General features: G+C 42.2%; 1 protein-coding gene across 2 annotated transcripts in view; it reads left to right on the top strand.

Annotated features, from left to right (window-relative positions):
- Positions 1–23,618, top strand: part of LOC120860803 (catenin alpha-2-like) — a 1,410,064-nt gene that overhangs the window by 484,095 nt on the left and 902,351 nt on the right. The window contains exon 1 of one of the 2 annotated variants that reach the window (XM_040236522.1): positions 14,282–14,444. The exons of the other annotated variant lie outside the window; for it this stretch is intronic. Within the exon in view, the coding sequence (XP_040092456.1) occupies positions 14,286–14,444 (159 nt within the window). The 5' untranslated portion in view covers positions 14,282–14,285. Of the gene's footprint in view, positions 1–14,281; positions 14,445–23,618 lie in introns of those variants that run through there. 2 annotated transcript variants of the gene reach the window in all.

Below are 23,618 nucleotides of genomic sequence, written 5' to 3'. Positions count from 1 at the left end.
TACTCTTGCCTGGAAAATCCCATGGACAGAGGAGCCTGGTAGGCTGTAGTCCACGGGGTCGCAAAGAGTTGGACATGACTGAGTGACTGCACTTTCACTTTTCACTTTCATGCATTGGAGAAGGAAATGGCAACCCATTCCAGTGTTCTTGCCTGGAGAATCCCAGGGACAGAGGAGCCTGGTAGGCTGCTGTCTCTGGGGTCGCACAGAGTCAGACACGACTGAAGTGACTTAGCAGCAGCAGCAGTGACCTTTATGAATGTGGTTATTCAATCCAGAAAGCTGAGAGTCTTACCTGCTTTCCTCTCCAGTTAATCTTAAACTCTTGTAAATTCAGTTCCTTTTACAATTTTTGGCTGGACCCTCTCACTTTCATGTTTTATGACCACAGTTTATTCAGGTCCATGTTTTGGCCTGAACCATTGCTCACTGGTTGTTCTGCCTGCTCACCTTCCATCCCATTACCTCTGATGGTCTAGCTTTACCAAAATGCAAATCAGATATTATGTTTTCTTTACCAGTGAAATTCCATCTCCAGGATATAATTTAAAGTTCTTAGCATGCATCAGATCACTTCACTAGGACCCCGACTACCTCTTTTATCTCAGATTCTCTTTTTTCTCAGGTTCTGTTCCATGTCCTGTCATAATTAACTGTTTATTATTTTTCAGATGTACAATTGCTTTTTCTTTCATACATTCCCTCCTTTCTTTGTTTGAAATCTTTGCCTTTTTTTAACCTAATAAATGTATACCCATTCTTACCAAGGTGCTTTATTTTTTGAAACTCTCTGATTTTCCTTTTAACTAAACTACTGTCCCTTTTATGTTACTACTAGACATTGAGTATACTAGTAGTAAGTGTATTATTCTGTTTGCAGTTCTGTGTCTACAGACGTGAGCACCAGAAGGACAGAGACCAGGTCTCATTCATACTATCAGTACGGTGAGCATAAACATTTGTTGAAAGGATTCACAAATGAAAATGCTCACTGTTTTGATCTTAGTGGCTCACTAGATTATCCTCCCATAATTTCTTCTCAGCCTTCTGCACTGTGGCCATATCAATTTCCCCAGAGGAGACATGACACTCCTTCATAAACATTCTATTGTGTTCCAAAGAGCATCCATTATCTTCTCAGTTGGGTTAACCCGTTTCGGATGTCTGTGTTCCAGTGTTATACAAAGACTCTGTATGATTTAAAGTATTATCAATGGATGCACATCAAAATCCAGACTTCAAAGAAGAACATGACATCCTCATTAAGTACAAAGAATATTTGTCAGGCCATGCTGTGTTTCTTGAAAAGCAATTAACGTATTGCACATTATTCCTCTGAGAGGCAAAATGTATCTTTCTCATCTTAATTTGTGTGCTTAAAAGTAGACAGAAAAAGATAGATGAGTTTATACTCAAGGTGTATGCATTTCCCTTGTGGCCAATGAACCAATTTCCTTTTCATATTTGCAGAATATTGATACAATTATTCTTTCATCAGACATGAAATTTGAGTGTATAACCAGTTTGTGGAAATCACCTAGTAATTTATTAGGTTGATAACAGCAATTAAGTCATAATTGCTTCTGAGAAATATAAATTGACTTTCTGTGTTAAGTGGATAATTTAACATTCCAAATCACAGACATAGAGTGTAACTAATTTGAGGGATAAGAAGTTTGTTTCTCCTATTATTAAACTTAGAAACATTTAAACCATTGACAATCCAGTAACTAATTATTCAGTTGCTGGATTATTGGGTTCATGTCACTTCTTGATTCTTTCTCAGGTTGCTTGCCATTTTTACTATTTAAGGATATATGGAGGAGAGGATTTTACACAGAAATATAACATGTGGATAAGCCCTACTTTTTTAAAGTTATTTAAAAACATTGTTCTTGTAAGTGAGTAAAGTGAAAGTATGAACAAAGCTAGTGGAGGTGATGGAATTCCAGTTGAGCTGTTTCAAATCCTGAAAGATGATGCTGTGAAAGTGCTGCACTCAATATGCCAGCAAATTTGGAAAACTCAGCAGTGGCCACAGGACTGGAAAAGGTCAGTTTTCATTCCAATTCTAAAGAAAGGCAATGCCAAAGAATGTTCAAACTACTGCACAATTGCACTCATCTCACATGCTAGTAAAGTAATGCTCAAAATTCTCCAAGCCAGGCTTCAGCAATACATGGACCGTGAACTCCCTGATGTTCAAGCTGGATTTAGAAAAGGCAGAGGAACCAGAGATCAAGTTGCCAACATCCGCTGGATCATGGAAAAAGCAAGAGAATTCCAAATTGCTGGCATATTGAGTGCAGCACTTTCACAGCATCATCTTCCAGGATTTGAAATAGCTCAACTGGAATTCCATCACCTCCACTAGCTTTGTTTGTAGTGATGCTTTCTAAGGCCCACTTGACTTCACATTCCAGGATGTCTGGCTCTAGATGAGTGATCACACCATCGTGATTATCCGCGTCGTGAAGATCTTTTTTTATACAGTTCTTCTGTGTATTCTTGCCAACTCTTCTTAATATCTTCTGCTTCTGTTAAGTCCATACCATTTCTGTCCTTTATTGAGCCCATCTTTGCATGAAATGTTCCCTAGGTATCTAATTTTCCTGAAGAGATCTCTAGTCTTTCCCATTCTGTTCTTTTTCTCTATTTCTTTGCATTGATCACTGAAGAAGGCATTCTTATCTCTTCTTGCTATTCTTTGGAACTCTGCATTCAGATGCTTATATCTTTCCTTTCTCCTTTGCTTTTCGCTTCTCTTCTTTTCACAGCTATTTGTAAGGCCTCCCCAGACAGCCACTTTGCTTTTTTGCATTTCTTTTTCATGGGGATGGTCTTGATCCCTGTATCCTATACAATGTCATAAACCTCATTCCATAGTTCATCAGGCACTCTATCTATCAGATCTAGGCCCTTAAATCTATTTCTCACTTCCACTGTATAATCATAAGGGATTTGATTTAGGTCATACCTGAATGGTCTAGCGGTTTTCCCTACTTTCTTCAATTTAAGTCTGAATTTGGTAATAAGGAGTTCATGATCTGAGCCATAGTCAGCTCCTGGTCTTGTTTTTGTTGACTGTATAGAGCTTCTCCATCTTTGGCTGCAAAGAATATAATCAGTCTGATTTCAGTATTGACCATCTGGTGATGTCCATGTGTAGAGTCTTCTCTTGTATTGTTGGAAGAGAGTGTTTGCTATGACCAATGTGCTCTCTTGGCAAAACTCTATTAGCCTTTGCCCTGCTTTATTCCATATTACAAAGCCAAATTTGCCTGTTACTTCAGGTGTTTCTTGACTTCCTACTTTTGCATTCCAGTCCCCTGTAATGAAAAGGACAGCTTTTTTGGGTGTTAGTTCTAGAAGGTCTTACAGGTCTTCATAGAACCGTTCAACTTCAGCATCTTCAGTGTTACTGGTTGGGGCCCAGACTTGGATTACTGTGACATTGAATGGTTTGCCTTGGAAACAAACAGAGATCATTCTGTTGATTTTGAGATTGCATCCAAGTTCTGCATTTTGGACTCTTTTGTTGACCATGATGGCTACTCCATTTCTTCTGAGGGATTCCTGCCCACAGTAGTAGATATAATGGTCATCTGAGTTACATTCACCCATTCCAGTCCATTTTAGTTCACTGATTCCTAGAATGTCAGCATTCACTCTTGCCATCTCCTGTTTGACCTCTTCTAATTTGCCTTGATTTATGGACCTAACATTCCAGATTCCTATGCAATATTGCTCTTTACAGCATCAGACCTTGCTTCTATCACCAGTCACATCCACAGCTGCATATTGTTTTTGCTTTGGCTCCATCCCTTCATTCTTTCTGGAGTTATTTCTCCACTTATCTCCAATAGCATATTGGGCAACCTACCAACCTGGGGAGTTCCTCTTTCAGTATACTATCATTTTGCCTTTTTATACTGTTCATGGGGTTCTCAAGGCAAGAATACTGAAATGGCTTGCCATTCCCTTCTCCAGTGGACCACATTCTGTCAGACCTCTCCTCCATGACCCTCCCGTCTTGGGTGGCCCCACACGACATGGCTTAGTTTTATTGAGTTAGACAAGGCTGTGGTCCTAGTGTGATTAGATTGACTAGTTTTCTGTGATTATGGTTTCAGTGTGTCTGCTCTCTGATGCCCTTTTGCAACACCTACTTGGGTTTCTCTTACCTTGGACGTGGGGTATCTCTTCACGGCTGCTCCAGCAAAGCGCAGCCGCTGCTCCTTACCTTGGATGAGGGGTATCTCCTCACAGCCGCCCCTCCTGACCTTGAACGTGGAGTAGCTCCTCTCGGCCCTCTTGTGCATAGGAACTTACAAATATAGTTGCATCTAATCGTAGAATCAAGACATCCAAACGGTTATAAAAAGATTTATATAGATTAAGTTATAAGTTATGTAGACTACACAGTTGCGAATCTATGAAACCACACAAAAATAGTTTTTCAAGGAAAAAGGCTATTGTGGTAAATTGTAGCAAGTTTAAGAGTCAGGACACCCAGCTTCTGGTCTGAACTCTGCCATTAATTGGCTGTGTGACTTTGGGTGAGCCATATAAGTTTCTTGATACTTGTTTTTTTCTGCTCTGAAATTAAGAAATTGGACTCCACCAATGAGCTCACATTTAATATCTTTCAAATATAGGTAGTAATTTAGGTCATGGAATAGATCAGAGTGGTTTGTGCGTGTTCAGTCGAATCCAACTCTTTGCAACCGCATGGACTATAGCCTGCCAGGCTCCTCTTTACATTAAATTTCCCAGGCAAGAATACTGGAGTGGGTTGCCACTTCCTTCTCCAGTGACTTGTCAATTGTTATCTGTCTTATCATTTGTTTTCACAACATGCCAGAAACCAGATTTGTTCCCTCCAAAGCTAATTGACAGTGCCTTTTATGTTTACTCTATTAACTTGCATAAAAGTTTGTATAAAAGCAAACTTATCATCCCAATTTGAATGATTAGTTAGTATGTACTTAACATTTGGAAAACTAAGGGGAGTTGTTCATCCACTTCTTTATGCAAGCTGTCATTTTCATAATCTAGATGCAGTGTTAATTCTCAGGCAATGGCTAATGTGTGTTTTGATATTTTATTTCTCCATGAAGGACATTGCAAAAAATTCTCTCAAGATTTATAGATTTGGAAAGAGGACTAGATTTTTCTGTGTGGTTCAGAAGAACATAGTGAAGACCAAAATAATTGAAGAAAAATATTTAGCAGTTAGATGTCTTTCAAATTGGAATGGTTTCTTAGGGAGGCCGAAGGTCCTGTCTTTTAGGTCATACCTGCTAAGATTTAGGTTGCATGATGTCCTCCAATATACTCTTAAATTCTTGAATTGGGACATTAAGTCCCCACCCCACCACCACCTTCCTATTCTGCCTTTTTAAAAAAAGTAAAAGAAAAATAGTATGTTAATAAGTTAAGCGGGCCTTAGGTAGCATTACTACAAAGAAAGCTAGTGGAGGTGATGGACTTCCAGCTGAGCTATTGAAAATCCTGAAAGATGATGCTGTTAAAGTGCTGCACTCAATATGCCAGCAAATTTGGAAAACTCAGCAACAGCCACAGGACTGGAAAAGGTCAGTTTTCATTCCAGTCCCAAATAAAGGTAATGCCAAAGAATGTTCAAACTGCCACACAGTTGTGCTAACTTTACATGCTAACAAGGTCATACTCAAAAACCCTTCAAGCCAGCTTCAACAGTACATATACTGAGAACTCCCAGACCTCAAGTTGGATATAGAAAAGGCAGAGGAACCAGAGATCAAATTGTCAACATCTGCTGGATCATAGAAAAAGCAAGGCAATTGCAGAAAAAGATCTGCTTTGTTGACTTCACTAAAGCCTTTGACTGCGTGGATCACAGCAAACTGTGGAAAATTCTTAAAGAGATGGGAATACCAGACCACCTTACCTGTGTCCTGAGAAACCTGTTTGAAGGTCAAGAAACAACAATTAGAACCAGATGTGGAACAATGGAGTGGCTCCAAATTAGGAAAGGAGTACGTCAAATTAGGAAAGGAGTATTGTCACCCTGCTTATTTAAATTCTGTGCAGAGTACATCATGCATATGCCAGGCTGGATGAAGCACAAGCTGGAATCAAGTTTGCTAGGAGAAATATCAACAACCTCAAATATATAGATAATTCCCCTCTAATGGCAGAAAGAGAGGAGGTACTAAAGAGCCTCTTGAGGGTGAAAGAGGAGAGTGAAAAGGCTGGCTTAAAACTCAACATTCAAGAAAACTAAGATCATGTATCCAGTACCATCATTTCATGGCAAATAAATGGGGAGAAAGTGAAAACAGTGACAGATTTTTTATTTTCTTGGGCTCCAAAATCACTGCAGATGGTGATTGCAGCCACGAAATTAAAAGACACTTGCTCTTTGGAAGAAAAGCTGTGACAAACCTAGACAGTGTATTTAAAAGCTGAGACATCACTTTGCCAACAAAGGTCATATACTCAAAGCTATCGTTTTTCCAGTATCATGTATGGATGTGAGAGTTATAACAATGAAGGCCAAGCACCAAAAACTGATATTGTTCAACTGTGGTGCTGGTGAAGACTCTTTTGAGAGTCCCTTGGACAGGAAGTCAAACCAGTCAATCCTAAAGGAAACCAACTCTGAATATTCATTGGAAGGACTGATGCTGAAGCTGAGGCTCCAATACTTTGACTACGCGATGCAAAGAGCCAAATTATTGGAAAAAACCCTGATGCTGGGAAAGAATGAGGGCAGGAAGAGAAGTGAGTAATGGAGGATGAGATGGTTGGATGGTGTCACTGACTCAATGGATATGAGTTTGAGCAAACTCTGGGAGATGGTGAAGGACAAGGAATCTTGATGTGCTGCATTCCATGGGGTTTCAAAGAGTTGGACATTACTTAGTGATTGAACAACAGTAATCTTCTTTAGCAAGAATAGACCTGTGTCCTGTATATTTTCATGTTGGAATGGTGAGCCTACCGTTTTCATTCAGGGTTAGATGGTAGCATTTTTTATAATAATATCATTTCTACTCTTCAGTCATAATGCACGTTGTGGTATTGTTTTTGCTTCCTCATCACATTAAAAGATGTTTTTGAACTTACGTTTCAACTAACAAGTGCTATGTATCAGTCTACTGACATCTCAGTGGGTTTTGATTTGTAATCATGGTTGTAGGACAATAAAGACACTGATCAATGGAAACATTGATTGACAATATAAAGAAGTCATCAGTATTCTACTTATAGAGAAATTTGCCTTATATATAGAGGGTTATTGAAATTTGGGATTTATAAAAAATTTATTGCATGCTTATTTGCTTTACTTATATTAGTTTTGTTTGCTTACAATAGGTTTTGTTTACTTACAACAGCTTTAGTTTAATTATACATTTTAATAGTGCAGTTATTTCAAAACACTTTCACTGCACAATGACATTTAAATTGACCATGTTTATCAATTTCCTTTCTCTGTACTTTATAAAAAAATTAAATGATACTGAATTCAGTGCTGATTCTCTGAACTCCATTTTTCTTTTAAGCTTAGCACATCACAGTTTACTGTTTTCAAGAGTACAGTCTTCTACTGCATTTGGACAAAAGAGTAATAACCATTTTTTGGATTGTGACTCTTGCTTTACAGGAGCCTTGCAACATTCCCATTTCCTCCAGTTGGGTAGCATAAGAAGCAAAATAAGCACCAATTTGAAAACTGAGCACCAATACCGTCTTTGAGAGTGGGCAGGAGGGTGTATAGTATGCCTCAATGTAATATAATTTTATCAGGCAGATGTTTTCTTGCTTGTATATTACTGTGTGCACAAGCAGTGAAATCAGCCACAAAAGGCACTTCCAAATCTTTAACCAGGAGTTTACCAACTATTCTTGTTTCATTGGAGAGGATCACAGTGAGAGTAGTAGCTATGGTATTAATGAGTTATTGCAGTGGTTGTTCAGTCACTAAGTTGTGTCCCACTCTTTGAAACCCCAAGAACTGCAGCACACCAGGTTTCCCTGTCCTTCAGTATCTCCGGAATTTGCTCAAACTCATGTCCATTGAGTTGGTGATGCCATCCATCCAACCATCTCATCCTCCGTTGCCCCTTCTCCTCTTGGCCTCAATCTTTCCCAGCATCAGGGTCTTTTCCAATAAGTAGGCTCTTTGCATCAGGTGGTCAAAGTACTGGAGCTTCAGCTTCAGCATCAGTCTTTCCAGTGAATATTCAGGGTTGATTTCCTTTAGGATTGATGGTTTGATCTCCTTGCTATTCAATAATGAGTTAGTGCCCATTACTGGTAAGGTCTTATGCTGGGTGCTTTGAATGGATTATCTTTAATGAAAATCTTACAAGGTAGCTATTATTATTTTCACCCCTGTTTTACAACTGAGGGGATTAAAACACAGAAGTTGAATAATTGCTGATCTTACAAACTTTGGAATGGTTGGAGAGATGTCCGAATGTGACCTTAGTCTTTGTTACTTTAAAGACCCAGATGGTGCTAGTGGTAAAGAATCTGCCTGCAAGCATGTGAAGGGAGAAAGAGAGAAAGAGAGAAAGATTCTCTTTTAATTCATGACTTAATATGTATAAAGCTTTTAGAATAATGCTTACAAAATAGCCCTTTATATAGAAGCACTGTATTTATATTAATTACTATTTCCTCTAAGTCGCTTATTTGAAGATGTTATTTTTTTCTTCTTTACAGCAGGTAGTAGTGGCTTTAGAGGATCAGAAGCTTGATCATAGAAGCCCTGCTCTGACCTTTGGTCTGTAATCAAGTTAATGAACTTGAATACAAGAGTGTATATAAAAGAAACAGGCAGCTCTGGTGCCCTCCCCTAATTGTCCCCTTCCTGCTCCTACACACACATGCTATTTTTCAGGTAAATATTTTAGTTGTATAGAAAAAGCAGTTCCCGAGTGAATAGCTGATTTTATTCTGATAAACTCTCTTATCATTTTGTAATATAGATTTCCGTTTTCTTTTAGTAATCCTAAAACTACAGGGATGTAAAATGAATTAAATTTATAGCTGACTTCAGTTTGCCTATCCTTTGAAACCTTTAAAAACATGAAGTCATTTGTATCTGCTTCAACTGTGTTTTTAGTTTTAATTTATATTGGATTAAATGGTCTATTATTTATTTGAGGATAATCTCAGAATTTAGCATGGCATTTCCATTTGCAGAGTCACATTTACGAATGTGGATCTCTTCCTGTCTCTTGTCTCTGGGTCTCATTTTTTCTCTCATGGACATCTCCCTAGCTCCTCCCAGGAGGACCTGCTGTGGCCCCCACACTGATTAGCTCTGCCCGAAAGCTCCATACTGCTGAGTGCTATCCCCTGGGCTTTGAGACAGTATTTCTGGCCAGTCAGTATCTGGATGAAGTGAGCTGTTGTAGAAAAGAGAGTGAGGAGCTAAAGGATGGTCACATCCTAGGTCACATCTGAGTCCTTGGGACAGCCTCCATGTGTGGGTTCTTGACTTTATACAGGAAAGAATTCAAGAGTAAGCCACAGTAAAGAGAAAGAAGGTCTGCTCAGGGAGGAAACATACTCTATAGATAGAAGGTGGGCTATCTCAGATTGAAAAAGAGGAATGAGAGGCCCCAGGATATGGGATTGTCAGTTTTTATAAGGGTGGATAATTTCACAGACTAAGTGGGCTTCCCAGGTGGAGCTTGTGCCTCCACTGGTGAAGAATCTGCCTTCAGTGAAGGAGACCTGGGTTCAATCCCTGGGTTGGGAAGATCCCCTGGAGGAGGGAAAGGCCACCCACTCCTGTATTCTGGCCTGGAGAATTCCATGGACTGTATAGTCCATGGAGTTGCAAACAGTCAGACATGACTGAGCTAGCATGCAATGCAATTTCATAGGCTAATGAGTAGGAAGAGAATTCCACTGTTTTGGTAAAGAGTGGGACTTTCCAGAAATTGGGCCACCACCCACTTTTGATGTTTTCTGGTCATCCTTGGAATCTTTAGGATTCCCAGGTGGCTCAGTGGGTAAGAACCTGCCTGCCAATGCAGGAGACATAATGAGATGAGGGTTCAATCCCTGTGTTGGGAACATCCCTTGGAGGAGAGCATGGCAATCACTCCAGTATTCTTGCATGAAGAATCCCATGGACGGAGGAGCCTGGCAAGCTGTGGTCCATAGGGTCGGAAAGAGTCAGACAGGACTGACGCGACTGAGCATGCACGTTAGAACCATCGGGGGCCTGGAGTGTGTTACGGTGAGCTTATACTGAGGCTCAAGGTCAAGTAGAAGTTGAATCGGCCATTGGACCTAATTGGTTCTAATCAGTTTATGCTGTGTCCCCTGGCTATGTTATCCTTTTAAATGTTGTACTCTGTCCCCTTCCTGTTTCATGGTTACTCTCTGTATGAAAATTAGTTTAATTAGGCATGTTTACTCCATAAGCTGGAATGAGGTGTGACTCTCTTATTAGGACTCTTTCTTTTTTCCTGAGAAGACCCCTGCCTGAATAGTCCACTCTTACCCAAGCGATGGCTCGTAGCAATTTAACCTGAAAAATTTGATATCAACAGTGTAGCTCCCTAGGGGTCACCTGCAGAAAAAAATTTCTCCCTTCCTTGAATAAGTGGATCCCTTCCAGCAGCAATTGATTTATCCATTAACAGTACCATTTGCACTTATGTCTAGTTTTTAGGGTGACCCTCTCAACATTTCAGTAGATTCACCTTGGTATATAATGTTTTTTTTTTTTCTGGCTGCACTCTACAGAGTGAGAATGAAGTAGCTTTCTCTTCACCACACAGATACCTGCTTAGTCTTTTTTTAGGGAAAGGAATAGGCCTAGAGGATATTTGTGTAAGCCTGTGGACTATTGGATTGAATATGTATCTCTTCAGTTGATCTTAGCCAAAAGGCAGAACAGCAATGAATATGCATCTCTTAATTGCCAACCTCTACCTTAAAGTTTATTTAGGCCTCTAGAGCCATCAGTTCAGTTCAGTTCAGTCGCTCAGTCATGCCCGACTCTTTGCAACCCCATGAATTGCAGAACACCAGGCCTCCCTGTCCGTCACCAACTCCCAGAGTTTACTCAAACTCATGTCCGTCTAGTCGGCGATGCCATCCAGCCATCTCTTCCTCTGTCGTCCCCTTCTCCTTCTGCCCCCAATCCCTCCCAACATCAGGGTCTTTTCCAATGAGTCAACTCTTCGCACGGAGAAGGCAGTGGCATCCCACTCCAGTACCCTTGCCTGGAAAATCCCATGGACGGAGGAGCCTGGTAGGCTACAGTCCATGGGGTCGCTAAAGAGTCAGACACGACTGAGTGACTTCACTTTCACTTCTCACTTTCATGTACTGGAGAAGGAAATGGCAACCCACTCCAGTGTTCTTGCCTGGAGAACCCCAGGGACCAGGGAGCCTAGTGGGCTGCCGTCTATGGGGTCGCACAGAGTCGGACATGACTGAAGCAACTTAGCAGCAGCAGCAGCAGCAGCAGCAGCTCTTCGCATGAGGTGGCCAAAGTATTGGAGCTTCAGCTTTAGCGTCAGTCCTTCCAATGAACACCCAGGACTAATTTCCTTTAGAATGGACTGGTTGGATTTCCTTGCAGTTCAAGGGTCTCTTAAGAGTCTTCTCCAACACCACAGGTCAAAAGCATCAATTCTTCGGCGCCATACATCTTGACAATTCACCAGTATCCTAATAAAAAATTTTTAATCTTCTCCCATGCTGTCGTTGTATTTCAAGCTATTTGTGCCTAGGCATAAAGACTAAGCTGTGCAACTGTGTCATATACATATCATAGATGGTAGCCTCTTTAAAAGATCCAGCCATACAGTATATTTCCTTACACACCCACATTTCCTAAGTACAAAAAGGAGGGTTTAAATAACTACAACACGAGGGAATTGTATTATCTTTTGATCTGCCTGTAAAATGATGAGAGGGAGTGAAATGAAAGTCACTCAGTCGTGTCTGACTCTTTGTGACCCCATGGGCTATACAGTCCATGGAATTCTCTAGGCCATAATACTGGAGTGGGTAGCAGTTCCCTTCACCAGGGGATCTTCCCAACCCAGGGATTGAACCCAGGTCTCCTGCATTGCAGGCGGATTCTTTACCAGCTGAGTCACAAGGGAAGCCCAAGAATACTGGTGTTGGTAGCTGTTTCCTTCTCCAGGGGATCTTCCTGACCCAAGAATCCATCCAGGGTCTCCTGCATTGCAGGCGATTATTTACTGACTGAGCTGTCAGGGAAGCTCTAAAATTATGAGAAGTGTACCTTATTTTTCCTCATATCTTGGGAAAAAATTCTAGGAGGCACAGACTTTCATTGAAATAATTGACTATTTAAATGAGCTTAGTTTTGATGAACAGATGATAATCATTTTGTAAATAAAATATTGACTGAATTGTGTCATCTTAAGTTGAATCATTGGTCATATGAACTCTTCTGGCTTATCAAAACCTTGGTACCCCTGTATATGCTCTGCTGTGCAAAGCTCCATTATGGTTTTTCCTAGTTCTCTGTACCATGGGTAGCTATCCACCCCAGGAACATGGGCCCGTCTCATGTAGTTAATGACCTCCCTTTGTTTCCCGCTCCGGGAGTCCCTTTGTGCAAATATGTACCAGCCCATCGTGGTGGGTCTGTATCCACCACTACCTGCAACTCCTCAATGGTTTCCGTCCATGTCGCATGTGTGTGCTCAGTTGTGTCCTTCTCCTTGGGACCCTAGACTGTATACTGTCAGGCTCCCCTGACCGTGGAATTTTCCAGGCAAGAAAACTGGAGTGGGTTGCCGTTTCCTCCTCCAGGGAATCTTCCCGATCCAGGGATCAAACTTTCATCTCCTGTATATCCTGCATTGCAGGTAAATACCTTACTTTTGAGCCATCAGGGAAACCCTCCCATACGTAATTAATCCCCAAATCCGTTGATTCTCTCCATTGTCTCTTCATGTTTCCCTTCATCATCTCATTGATACAGATCTTATCTCTGGATCTCATTCCTATTTTTCTGGTCTCTGTCCTCATCTGCTCTCTCAGATTTGCCTGTTTTCTCTGCACAAGTCTTGACCCCTCCAGCTTATTTTACATAATGTGGCCAAAATAAAAATCTGTGAAGTCATCTCCTCCTGAGGCCACAGTCCAAATCTCTTGCCCAGTGTCCCAGGCCCTGACGCCTCTCTTGCCTACAGCCCCCACTCACTGTGACCTTCAGGCGATTGCATTTCCCTGGGCTCAGCGCCCTCCTCCAAATTCTGGAGCCTCCTGGTGTTCCTGCTGCCGTAGGCGCCCTGCCCACCTTCATCTTCCAGGTGAACACATCTTGGCTTTTCAAAGGGCATCAGTATTGACAGTTTTTCCCCCAGCCTCACACTAAATGAGTTAATCACTTCCTCCTCCGTTTTTGCCTTCATTCTTAGTCATATGTCTGTGATGGCATGTAATCTCCGTATTTTAAGTATGTATTTACAATGTGTGTCCTGGTTGACTGTGAACTCCCTGGGGCCAGGGTGTTCTTAGTCACCTTTGCATTTCCAGACTCTGGTAGAGAATTTTTACCAGTATGTGCCTAATAAGTATTTGCTGAATTGGTTCAATTGTCTCATAAATGTTCTCTGTATCACAGAATGACATCCACCTGCCAATGCAGGAGACTTGGGTTAGATCCCTGGGGTCAGGAAGATCCCCTGGAGGTGGGCATGGCAACCTACTCCAGTATTCTTGCCTGGAGCGTCCCATGGACAGAGGAGCCTGACGGGCTTGTATCCCTGGGGTCACAAAGAGTCAGACACAACTGAGTGACTGAGCATGCATGCACAGACTATCTCTGTAGTCTGTTATTGTCTATTTAACTCAATTAAGAGAACAGAGTTCATTAGGTCAAAGTCTTTAGTTTCATTCCCCTCTGGAGCTGTTAGCTTTATTCTTCAGCTGTCAGAAACCAACTAGCCTAGTAAATACCACTGGTTTCAAGGGACTTGGAGAGTGAGAATGATTCAAGTCGGGCAAATTCATCTCAACTCTTAGACAAACTGAATCAAACATATTCCTTATTGATTCTAGAAACATAATTTCACACTGGGGCCTTGTTCACAGCACCTGTCTGGGGCCACTGAGGGGTCTGACTTGAAAATCTCAACTTCACTGAGGGAACTGGTACCACCTGGCCAGGGTGGTTTTGCAGTGAGAGCTCTGATTACCCCTCCACAGATCTTTGTGACTGCCGGCCTCTGAGCTTCCTGTCTACCCACGTGTGTCTCCATGTCTGTCTTCCAGGTGAGACCATGCGCATCGCTTCTTCGGAGTTTGCGGATGACCCCTGCTCGTCGGTGAAGCGCGGCACCATGGTGCGGGCGGCACGGGCTCTGTTATCTGCTGTGACCCGCTTGCTCATCCTGGCAGACATGGCGGACGTCATGAGGCTTTTGTCTCATCTGAAAATTGTACGTATGTAGAACTTATCAAAATATGCTTTATGTGGGTGGTGGTGTTGACCATGGGTAGTACCGTGCTGACCTGGACTGACAATGTGTCACCGTATACAGGGTTACTTGGTTACTCACCCGAGTGGTATGCCCTTTATTTTTCTAATACTCAGTTTATACTCAATAATATATTTTTCAAAGATACAGATTATTCACTTGAATTGTCTTCTCTCAAAACATGGAGTTTAAATCTCCCCTTATTTCCTGGAGTACAAAACTGTGCATCTTTCAGGCTGCAGAGGCCTCGTGTGGGGTGCCCACCTTGGTCTTGTCTTGAGATTCAGAGCAGTGCTGAAGTAATTCCCTGTAGTAATTCAGGCCAGGCCAGCCCTTCTAGGGGTTCCCTGGTGGCACAGTGGTAAAGAACCTGCCTGCCAGTGCGGAAGACACAGGAGACTGGTGTTCGATCCCTGGGTCAGGAAGTTCCCCTGGGGAAGGAAAAGGCAATCCACTCCAGTATCCTTGCCTGGACAATTCCATGGGCAGAGGAGCCTGGCGGGCTGCAGAGTCGGACATGACTGAGTGATGGGACACACACTCAGCTTTTCTAGGCAGCTGGCCACTTGACCACCTCTGCCCACCTTAATATAGATCCTGCTACATTCTATTTTGTTAACTGCTCTATCGTTGCCCTTTTATAGAATTATGCACTTTGAACCTCCCTTAGTCTGGCAGTAAAAAGAAGTCACTGTTTACTAAAGTCAATCCTGCGGCATCAGTTTTCATCTCACACACCTGGACTGGGTCTCTGGGTGCACGTGTGCCCCACCAACCCCATCATATGTCCCTTGCTTGTCAGGAGCCCTTGGTTCCAGTTAAGCCTTCTGTTTCTTAATGGAAGTGGACACATGCCCTGGTCACAAATTTTTCGGGGTCATGTACAGCGTTCGCAGCCCATGACTTCTAGACTTTGCTCTCTTTCCTAGTTGCTGACTGGTGTCTGGTCCCTCCTGGATGATTCTACTCTTTGATGACGGAACAGTTACTTAGGAACATGGCTTCTGCCTAAAGGATCTCTATCCCATGCCTGCTGTGGCTTTCATTCTGGACTATTGGCAACAACCCTGCACTAATCTCGGGGTCCTTACATGATGGGGTGTGAACCATGGACTTTTGTTTTTGGGGAACCAACCTATCGTTGGCTTAGTTCCCCCAGGTCTTACCATTCTTGCCTTATCACTTTCCCTCAATGTCTTATATTCTTTTCCCATTAAAATGAACAATGAGGGACAGGTGAGATAGGAAATGAAGAATGTCCACCTGCTCTTACCTCACTTTCCATCTCAGATTCGTCCAGTAGGGGAGTTCCCTGAGAAACTTCCAAAAGCACAAATGTTCTGTGTCAACAATTCTTAGGCAGAGCCTTACTTGGGCTGGCCGCAAGAAAGGAGCCAAGATTTCCAATTTTTTAAATAAATTCTGCAATATCATGAAAGGCCTCCAATTCCAGCATCCCCAACATGGGCCACGTGGTCACGAAGCAGGTGTCACTCGCTCTCCATGGTTCCTGTGCAGGCGCCTGAGGAACCAAGGGACACAGAGCAGAACCTGCTTGGGAATTTTCTCCCACAGAGTGTGTGCCTGCTAAGTCGCTTCAAGAGTATCCAACTATAGACCCTATAGACCATCGTAGCCCATCAGGCTCCTCTGTCCATGGGATTCTCCAGGCAAGAATACTGGAGTGGGTTGCCGTGCCCTCCTCCAGGGGATCTTCCTGACCCAGGAATCGCACCCCCCTCTCTTGTGTCTGCCTCACTGGTCGGTGGGTTCTTTTCTGCTAGTACCACCTGGGAAGCCCCCAGAGAGTAGGCCTCAGAAACCAGGGAAGCCTCTTGCAAGTTGGATAAGGTGAGCAATATGCAGAGAGACTACCTGTTTCAGAGGATATTGAGGGGCAGTGTAACATTATGCTCAACCTTTTGGCTGCTGGAGTCAGACAGCCTAGGTGTAATCGTGTTTGGTGTCCACTTGCCAGCCTGTCATAACTCACCACGTAAAAACTTCATAAGCATAGAAAACAGATTGGTGGGTGCCAAGGCAGGGGGTACTTAGAGGAGGGACCGAGTGGAGGCTGGGGTTAGCAGATGTAAGCTTTTATATAGAGAATGAATAAACAAGGTCCTACTAGATGGCACAGGGAACTATATTCAATGTCATATGATAAACTATAATGGAAAAGAATATAAAGAAAGATGTACAACTGAATCCCTTTGCTGTACAGCACTAACAACATTATAAATCAACTGTATTTCAATAAATATGTGTATAAAGTGGAAGTGAAAGTCGCTCAGTCATGTCCAACTCTTTGCAACCCCATGAACTATACAGCATAGTCCATGGAATTCTCCAGGCCAGAATATTGGAATGGATAGCCTTTCCCTTCTCCAGGGGATCTTCCCAATGCAGGGACTGAACCCAGGATGAACTCATTGCAGGCAGATTCTTTATCAGCTGAGCCACCAGGGAAGCCCAAGAATAGTGGAGTGGGTAACCTATCCCTTCTCCAGGAGATCTTCCCGGCCCAGGAATTGAACCAGGGTCTCCTGCATTGCAGGCGGATTCTTTACCAACTGAGCTATTTAGGAAGCCCATGTGTATATATAATGTAAAAACTAAAATAATATATAATGTAAAACTAATGTAAAAACTCGGGTTTCAGACACCTCATCTGTTGATATGAGGGCTAATGACAGTGCAGCCCTCAGAGCCGTGGGGAGCTCTCAACAGGGAAATTCCCATGATGCATTTATCACAGAGTCTTGTGCAAAGTAAGTGTCTGGTCAGTGGCACCTGTCTCCATTGTCAGATTCCGCAACCACTCTCAGGCCACAGTACTGGCTGTTATTCCTGCAGCCCCACCTGAGTTATGTGCACCTTTTAGGCTATAGATGACTTTGTTCTCAAGCGTGTTGAAGAAAAAGTTTTCTTTCCTTACTCTTACAACCTGCCTAGTCTTCAAAAGCCACATTGTAAGAAAAATCTTTCCCCAGAGGGACCATCTTCTTTTACAAGAAGAACAGGATTGGACCTAAGGAAATTAACTTTACATCTTATATGTTAGCATTCTCTGTGCTGGAATTCCCAGGTGGTTCAGTGGTTAAAAAAAAAAAAAAAACAAAAAAACCTGCCTGCCAGTGCTGGAGATGCAGGAGACATGAGTTTGATTCCTGGCTTGGGAGGATCCCCTGGAGGAGGGTCCACTCCAATATTTCCTGGAGAATCTCATGGACAGAGGAGCCTGGAAGGCTACAGTCTGTGGAGTCGCAAAGAGTTGAACAAGACTGAATACGCATGCATGCACATTCTGTGGAAAGCCATTTCTGCCCCTTCTGGGGAGTGATGAAAGCTAAAAAAATACTTTCAATGAACGGCCCACACGTGGCTGGTGCTCATGAAGCCTGGGTCTGTAGAGTGCTGCATGGCACCAGTTGATGCCTGGAACACTGCCTTTTATCCGTCTGTTTTGACCAGTGCTGTCGCTGGTAGTATCACACTGCAGCCTGTCCTAATGTAGAGTCAATTATATCCTCTTCCCGACACAGCAGATTAAGAGAAGTTAAAAAAAAAAAAAAAAAGATTTAGCACAAAATATGGAAAGGTCAACCCAGCAATATTAAGTAGTCCTGTCAGACTGTCAGCAATAAAATTAAAAATGATTGTAAGACTAAATAACACATTTGTTGTACTCAGAGTATAACCTCTGCAGGGGACAGTAGTGGTGGAATGGTGCCCTCTTGTGGCATCCATGGGGAACTGCAGATTCTGGTGTTCTCACTGAGTCAATCAGGTTGTCAAATGATGGGACTAGTGCTCCAACCAGGTAAAAAAAGACAATGTGTCAACAATTAATTGCAAATAGACATAGTATACAATTCTACTTAGCATTTTTGTTTTTTCCATAGCAGCACATCCTCTCATAAACAGATTTGTCTGCTAGCATCTATTTATTTGTTTTTAACTTAAGATGAGGGTTTTCCCAGGTGTCTAAGTGGTAAAGAGGTGAGGTGAGGTGAAGTTGCTCAGTCGTGTCTGACTCTTTGCGACGAACACACCTGCAAATGCAGGAGACACAGAAGATTGGGTTTGATCCCTGGGTTGAGAAGATCTCCTAGAGAAGGAAAAGGCAACCCATTCCAGTATTCTTGTCTGGGAAATCCTCATGGACAGAGGAGCCTGGTGGGCTGCAGTCCATGGAGTCGCAGAGAGTCGGACACGACTGAGCAACTGACACACATGTGAGGTGAAGGAGATATCATTACCTATTTTGATGGAGCAGGTTAGAAATGGTCATTTACACTGTTATCAAGGTTTCTTCCCAATAAAGGTGAATTTCTTTACCAATGGATGATAGAACATAGATGGGCAACAGAATATCAGATGATTCCTAATGATAATAAAGTAGTAAGCTGATTTTCTGTTGGATCTGAAGATTAATTAATACACTATAGGGAGTCCTGTAGCTTCCTGCCATGTTAACTACCGCATAGCTATTTTACCTTTGAGCATTACAGATAATATTTTACTTTTTATCTTTTAGGCCATGTGCCAAAACTTTATTGCTGTTCTTTCCAGATATTGATTTATTTTCTTGTTTCTGAGTAACTTACAGGAACATGGACAGAATTGCTTTCTTATCAGAAACATATTTCCATGTTTTTGCATCAATAATTCACTGAGTAGATGAAGAAGAGTCCATTTATTCTCCTAAAATGCCTGCCTTCATTTTGTGTCCCTCACCCTGTAGGTAATTGTTGGCAAATTGAGTAATCCTGAGTAAATCGTTCAAATCAAGTAAAGAATTGGCAATTCTACAGAGACTGTGTGATTTGGCAGAGTATAGGTTTTTGCATTCTGCTACCTTAAAATTACATTTGTAAACTTAAGTTTTTATGTTGGTATAGTTCATCTTTTCGTATAACCAGGCCTCCCTGGTGGCACTAATGATAAAGAACCTGCCTGCCAATGAAGGAGACATCAGAAACACGGGTTCGATCCCTGGGTCAGAAAGATCCCCTGGAGGAGGGCCTGGCAACCCTCTCCAGTATTCTTGCCTGGAGAGTCCCATGGACAGAGGAGCCTGGCGGGCTACAGTCCATGGGGTTGTGAAGAGTCAGACATGACTGTGAAGCAGCTTAGCCCACACACATAGATATTCTAACTGCTCATATGAAGCTAGTTGCTTTATTTTGTAAGTATTCATGTGTACTTTAATGTTGAGCTCTCTTGAATATATTTTATTAAAGATTCGATAGGGCTGTCAAAGGTTTTTGCTACTGTAGTTATTTTAAATTCAAGAAGTTACTGATGAAATAGTGAGTGACATATAGTTCAAAGCTGAGTTATCGCCAAAGTGGGAATTTGATGTTCCTGAGTGAAGCTAAAAGAATCATTTGCACATCAGACATCATTAAAAACTACTGAATTATAATCACTTGTATTGTTGAAGTTGCTGGTGAGTGATTCCCTGCAGACACCTGGTGTATCCTGTAATCAGTTGACATTGTCAGTGTGTTAGGCTGAGACGTGACACTTCACACTTTGAAAGGAGTTTCGCATTTCAATCAGTGATCGAGAAGAGCGATATTTATTTTCCCTAGTCTCGGAATGAATGTAATCAGATTCTATTGTTCGGTTCTTGGCATTGGTGATGAAATTACACACAGACTCACCTAGACATGAGTATGTTAGAGGAAACAATCACTTTTTTCTGTACTCAAGCTGACTCCTGGAATAATGATGTTCTCAGTTGTCTCAGAACTTCTCCCTGGAAAGCCAACAGCAACATAGACTACACAACCCTTTAGTCAACTTCTCAGAAAATTCAGGTTATCTTTGAGACTACCAGGGGCCAAATATAATGCTGCTGCCCAGTTGTTTTGGGGGTAGGTTTAACATTACCTATACTTTTTGTAACATTAGCATCAAATGGACTAGAGAATCCCCAGTAACATTATTTCTCAATAGTCTTATGTTTCCCTCTGCAGTTCTCATATGGTTTAAAATTTTTTTGATGATAGTATGGTTGATTTACAATGTTGCATTAATTTATGCTGCACATAATATGACTCTCATGTTTGAATAACAGCAAGCAATTAGTATAAAATATCCTGTCTCTAATTATAAATGTAAAAATTACTGCCCATATTCTTAGCATACCTTTTTCATCAGAGCCGTCATAGCATTAACTTCATATAGCTGGGTTGTTTAGAATTTGTCTATTTATTCAGTTATCCTTTCAAGATACTTATTGGATGCCTACTGTGTGCAGAACATTGTTCCACAATACATAACTTCCAAGGTAAATAAGACTCAGCTCCTGCCTTAAAAACTTTATAGGCTGGTAATGGGGGAGACATTAAGAAAGAGTACAGTGCATGTTGGGAAAATTGTGCATATTGCTATGGTCTCATCTGGAAGGAAAATACAGTAATTAGGAAGTTTTCCATTTTTAAATAACATAAACCCAACCCAACTTAGTCTTTCAAAAAGGAAATATATTGACTCACCAAACTGAAACTCCAAAGGGAGTTGGCTTCAGGCAGAGCTTGATCAAGGTACAAACAAGGACCAGTGACAAGGACCAGTTTCTATGTTTTCTCAGGAAGAACACTCTTCTCTGTAGGCCCTTTTCTCATGATCTCAAGGTAACTCTAAAACATTCTCACGATTACATGCTTCTAGACTAGAGATAGCGAAAAAGAAGAAATTCTCTTCCTAGAAGCTCAAATAAAGGTTCCACAAGCTTGTTGGTTCTGTCCGCCTCTAAATCAGATACATATCTCTGAGTAAATTATTTACAGGGGAAATGGGATGTGCTGATTTCTGAGTTTGGTCAACACTGTTCCTCTCCCTCACCACACCCGCAAGGCAAGGAAGAGATCAGTTCAACCAATGTATTTTTGGGGAATTCAGGATAATATGAAGAAGGGCAATGTGGTCGGGAAAGACAGGACTTAGGAATGGGCCGCAGTGAACAGAATGAGATTTGTGCTTTCCTGAGTCAAATGCTTGAACCAGATTGAACAGGCTGGGGTCACAAGCCCAAGCTTGAAGCTGAGAGCTAGGAGTTGAGGGTGTGGAAAGAGCCTGTGAAGAGTGAAAAAGTGTCAGTCGCTCAGTCATGTCTGACTGTTTGTGAACCCATGGACTGTAGCCCATCAGGCTCCTCTGTCCATGAAATTCTCCAGGCAAGAATACCGGAGTGCATTGCCATTTCCTTCTCCAGGGGATCTTCCTAACCCAGGCATCAAACCAGGGTCTCCTGCATTGCAGGCAGATTCTTTACCATCTGGACCACCAGGGAACCCCCTGGAAAGAGGTGGGCCCACATCAAAGAGTAGAGGAGGCATCATTCTGTCCAGTAGTGAGAGTGAAGCTACACAGTAATTTGAGCATGGAAAGTTTAACGTGAAGAGTTATTACCTCTGATAAGAGTAACAGGGGATTCACTAGGAAGAGTGGAGTATAGGAATGGCAGATGGAAAGAGCCCTTGAGAGAGAGCCCACCCACATCAGGGCCAGGATCCAGATGTTCCTGGATCACTGGATTATAGAAGGGATACTGAGGTGCCACACAAGCCAATGGAACTTGCTAGAAATCTGCCCTTTAGGGAGTCAAGAAAAAAACTGCTCATGAAGAGATGTCTTTCTGGAGACACTCCACTACAGAATCACCCCCAGGGGCACCTGGTGTTGGAGGAGCTGCCTCTGCTGCTGCCTCTGTCCAGGGAGCCCTCCAGGACCAGCAAACAAAACCCCTTCCTCCTCTGTCACCTGTCTGGCACACTCTCCCTACAAAACTTAACAAAGGAACAATTATTAAAGGGCTCAGCCATGTGTTCACAGAGTAGGCAGAAAGCATGAACTGGGATTTGATAACCAGCCCAAGAAGAGAGTGGTTTACTGCTCACAGCTGGGGTGTTCTTGCATAAGAGGGAAGATGGATTCAGGTGGGGCAAAAAGTTTTACCTACACAGAGCTTCACAAACCGAGGACAGAACAAAGGCACGAGAGTGAGGCAAAATTTTGGAGTATTCACAAGAATAGGGTTGATTCATAGTTGAAGCAGAGAGGGTTAGGTGGGAGGGGCAGTTAGAGAGAGATGTAGGGTGGGGAGCCTCTTGATTATCATAATTAGTTTGGAATCTACCAAAATTGAAGGCAAGAGGAGAAGGGGGTGGCAGAAGATGAGATGGTTGGATGGCATCACCGACTCAGTGGACGTGAGTTTGAGAAAGCTCTGGGAGATGGTGATGGACAGGGAAGCTTGGCATGCTGCAGTCCATGGAGTCACAAGGAGTTGGATATGGCTTAGCGACTGAACAACAAATTTATTTAGGTTCTGTTTATAGATTATGGAGAGCAACTGAGTAGTCCTATACAATAAAATCAAATTCCTTTAGACAAATACTTTCGGTAGCAGTATGGAGAAGGAATCAGAAGGGTGAGCCCAATCAAGGAGACAGATTGAGAGATATTTTACATGACCCAGGCCAGTGAATGAAAGGAAAGCTGAGTGCAGACAGTGGCTATGTGAACTGTAAGGGGGTAGATTTTATAGAAACTAAAGAGGTAGAAGCATTAGAACCTGGAGACTGATCAGATGGGGAAGGACCCTTAAAGAATCTTCATTAGCAAATGATCAGAACAATCCAGACCCAGACTCCAGCAGCTTTATGAACCCATCCTTTCTGGGAAATTGAGGTGGCCCAGCTCAGGAGTTCAAACTGCGTGTTCTGGAGCAAAGTACCTGGGTTCAAACCCAGATTACCTCAGGTTTGCTATGATATCTCTCAGGCTGGCTGCATTACCCCTCTGGCCACAGTTCTCCTTTGTAAAGCAGAAACAAGAGAAATATTAACTTCAAAGACCTATTTGGGGGGACAAAATTAGATACATGTAAACAATTTGGAACATTGTCTGGTGCATCAATAAGTAATCAGTGAAACTTGCTATTGTCATTTTTCTTGCACAAGCTGAAAGTAACTTTGGAAATGTATCAAGCTGTATTATTGTGTTTTGTAAACCATGGCACATTATGAATCAGTGACACTAGCAGTTAATCATTCTTGCTTTCTGATGAAATCATTTTCTTCACTTGCTCACAAGGAAACAGAAAATTTAATCAAGAAG

This window comes from Oryx dammah, unplaced genomic scaffold (genome assembly GCF_014754425.2).
Source record: "Oryx dammah isolate SB20612 unplaced genomic scaffold, SCBI_Odam_1.1 HiC_scaffold_11203, whole genome shotgun sequence".
NCBI classification, from domain to species: Eukaryota; Metazoa; Chordata; class Mammalia; order Artiodactyla; family Bovidae; genus Oryx; species Oryx dammah.
Note: the sequence above shows the minus strand (reverse complement) of the source record. Positions and strands in the feature narration are given on the sequence as shown.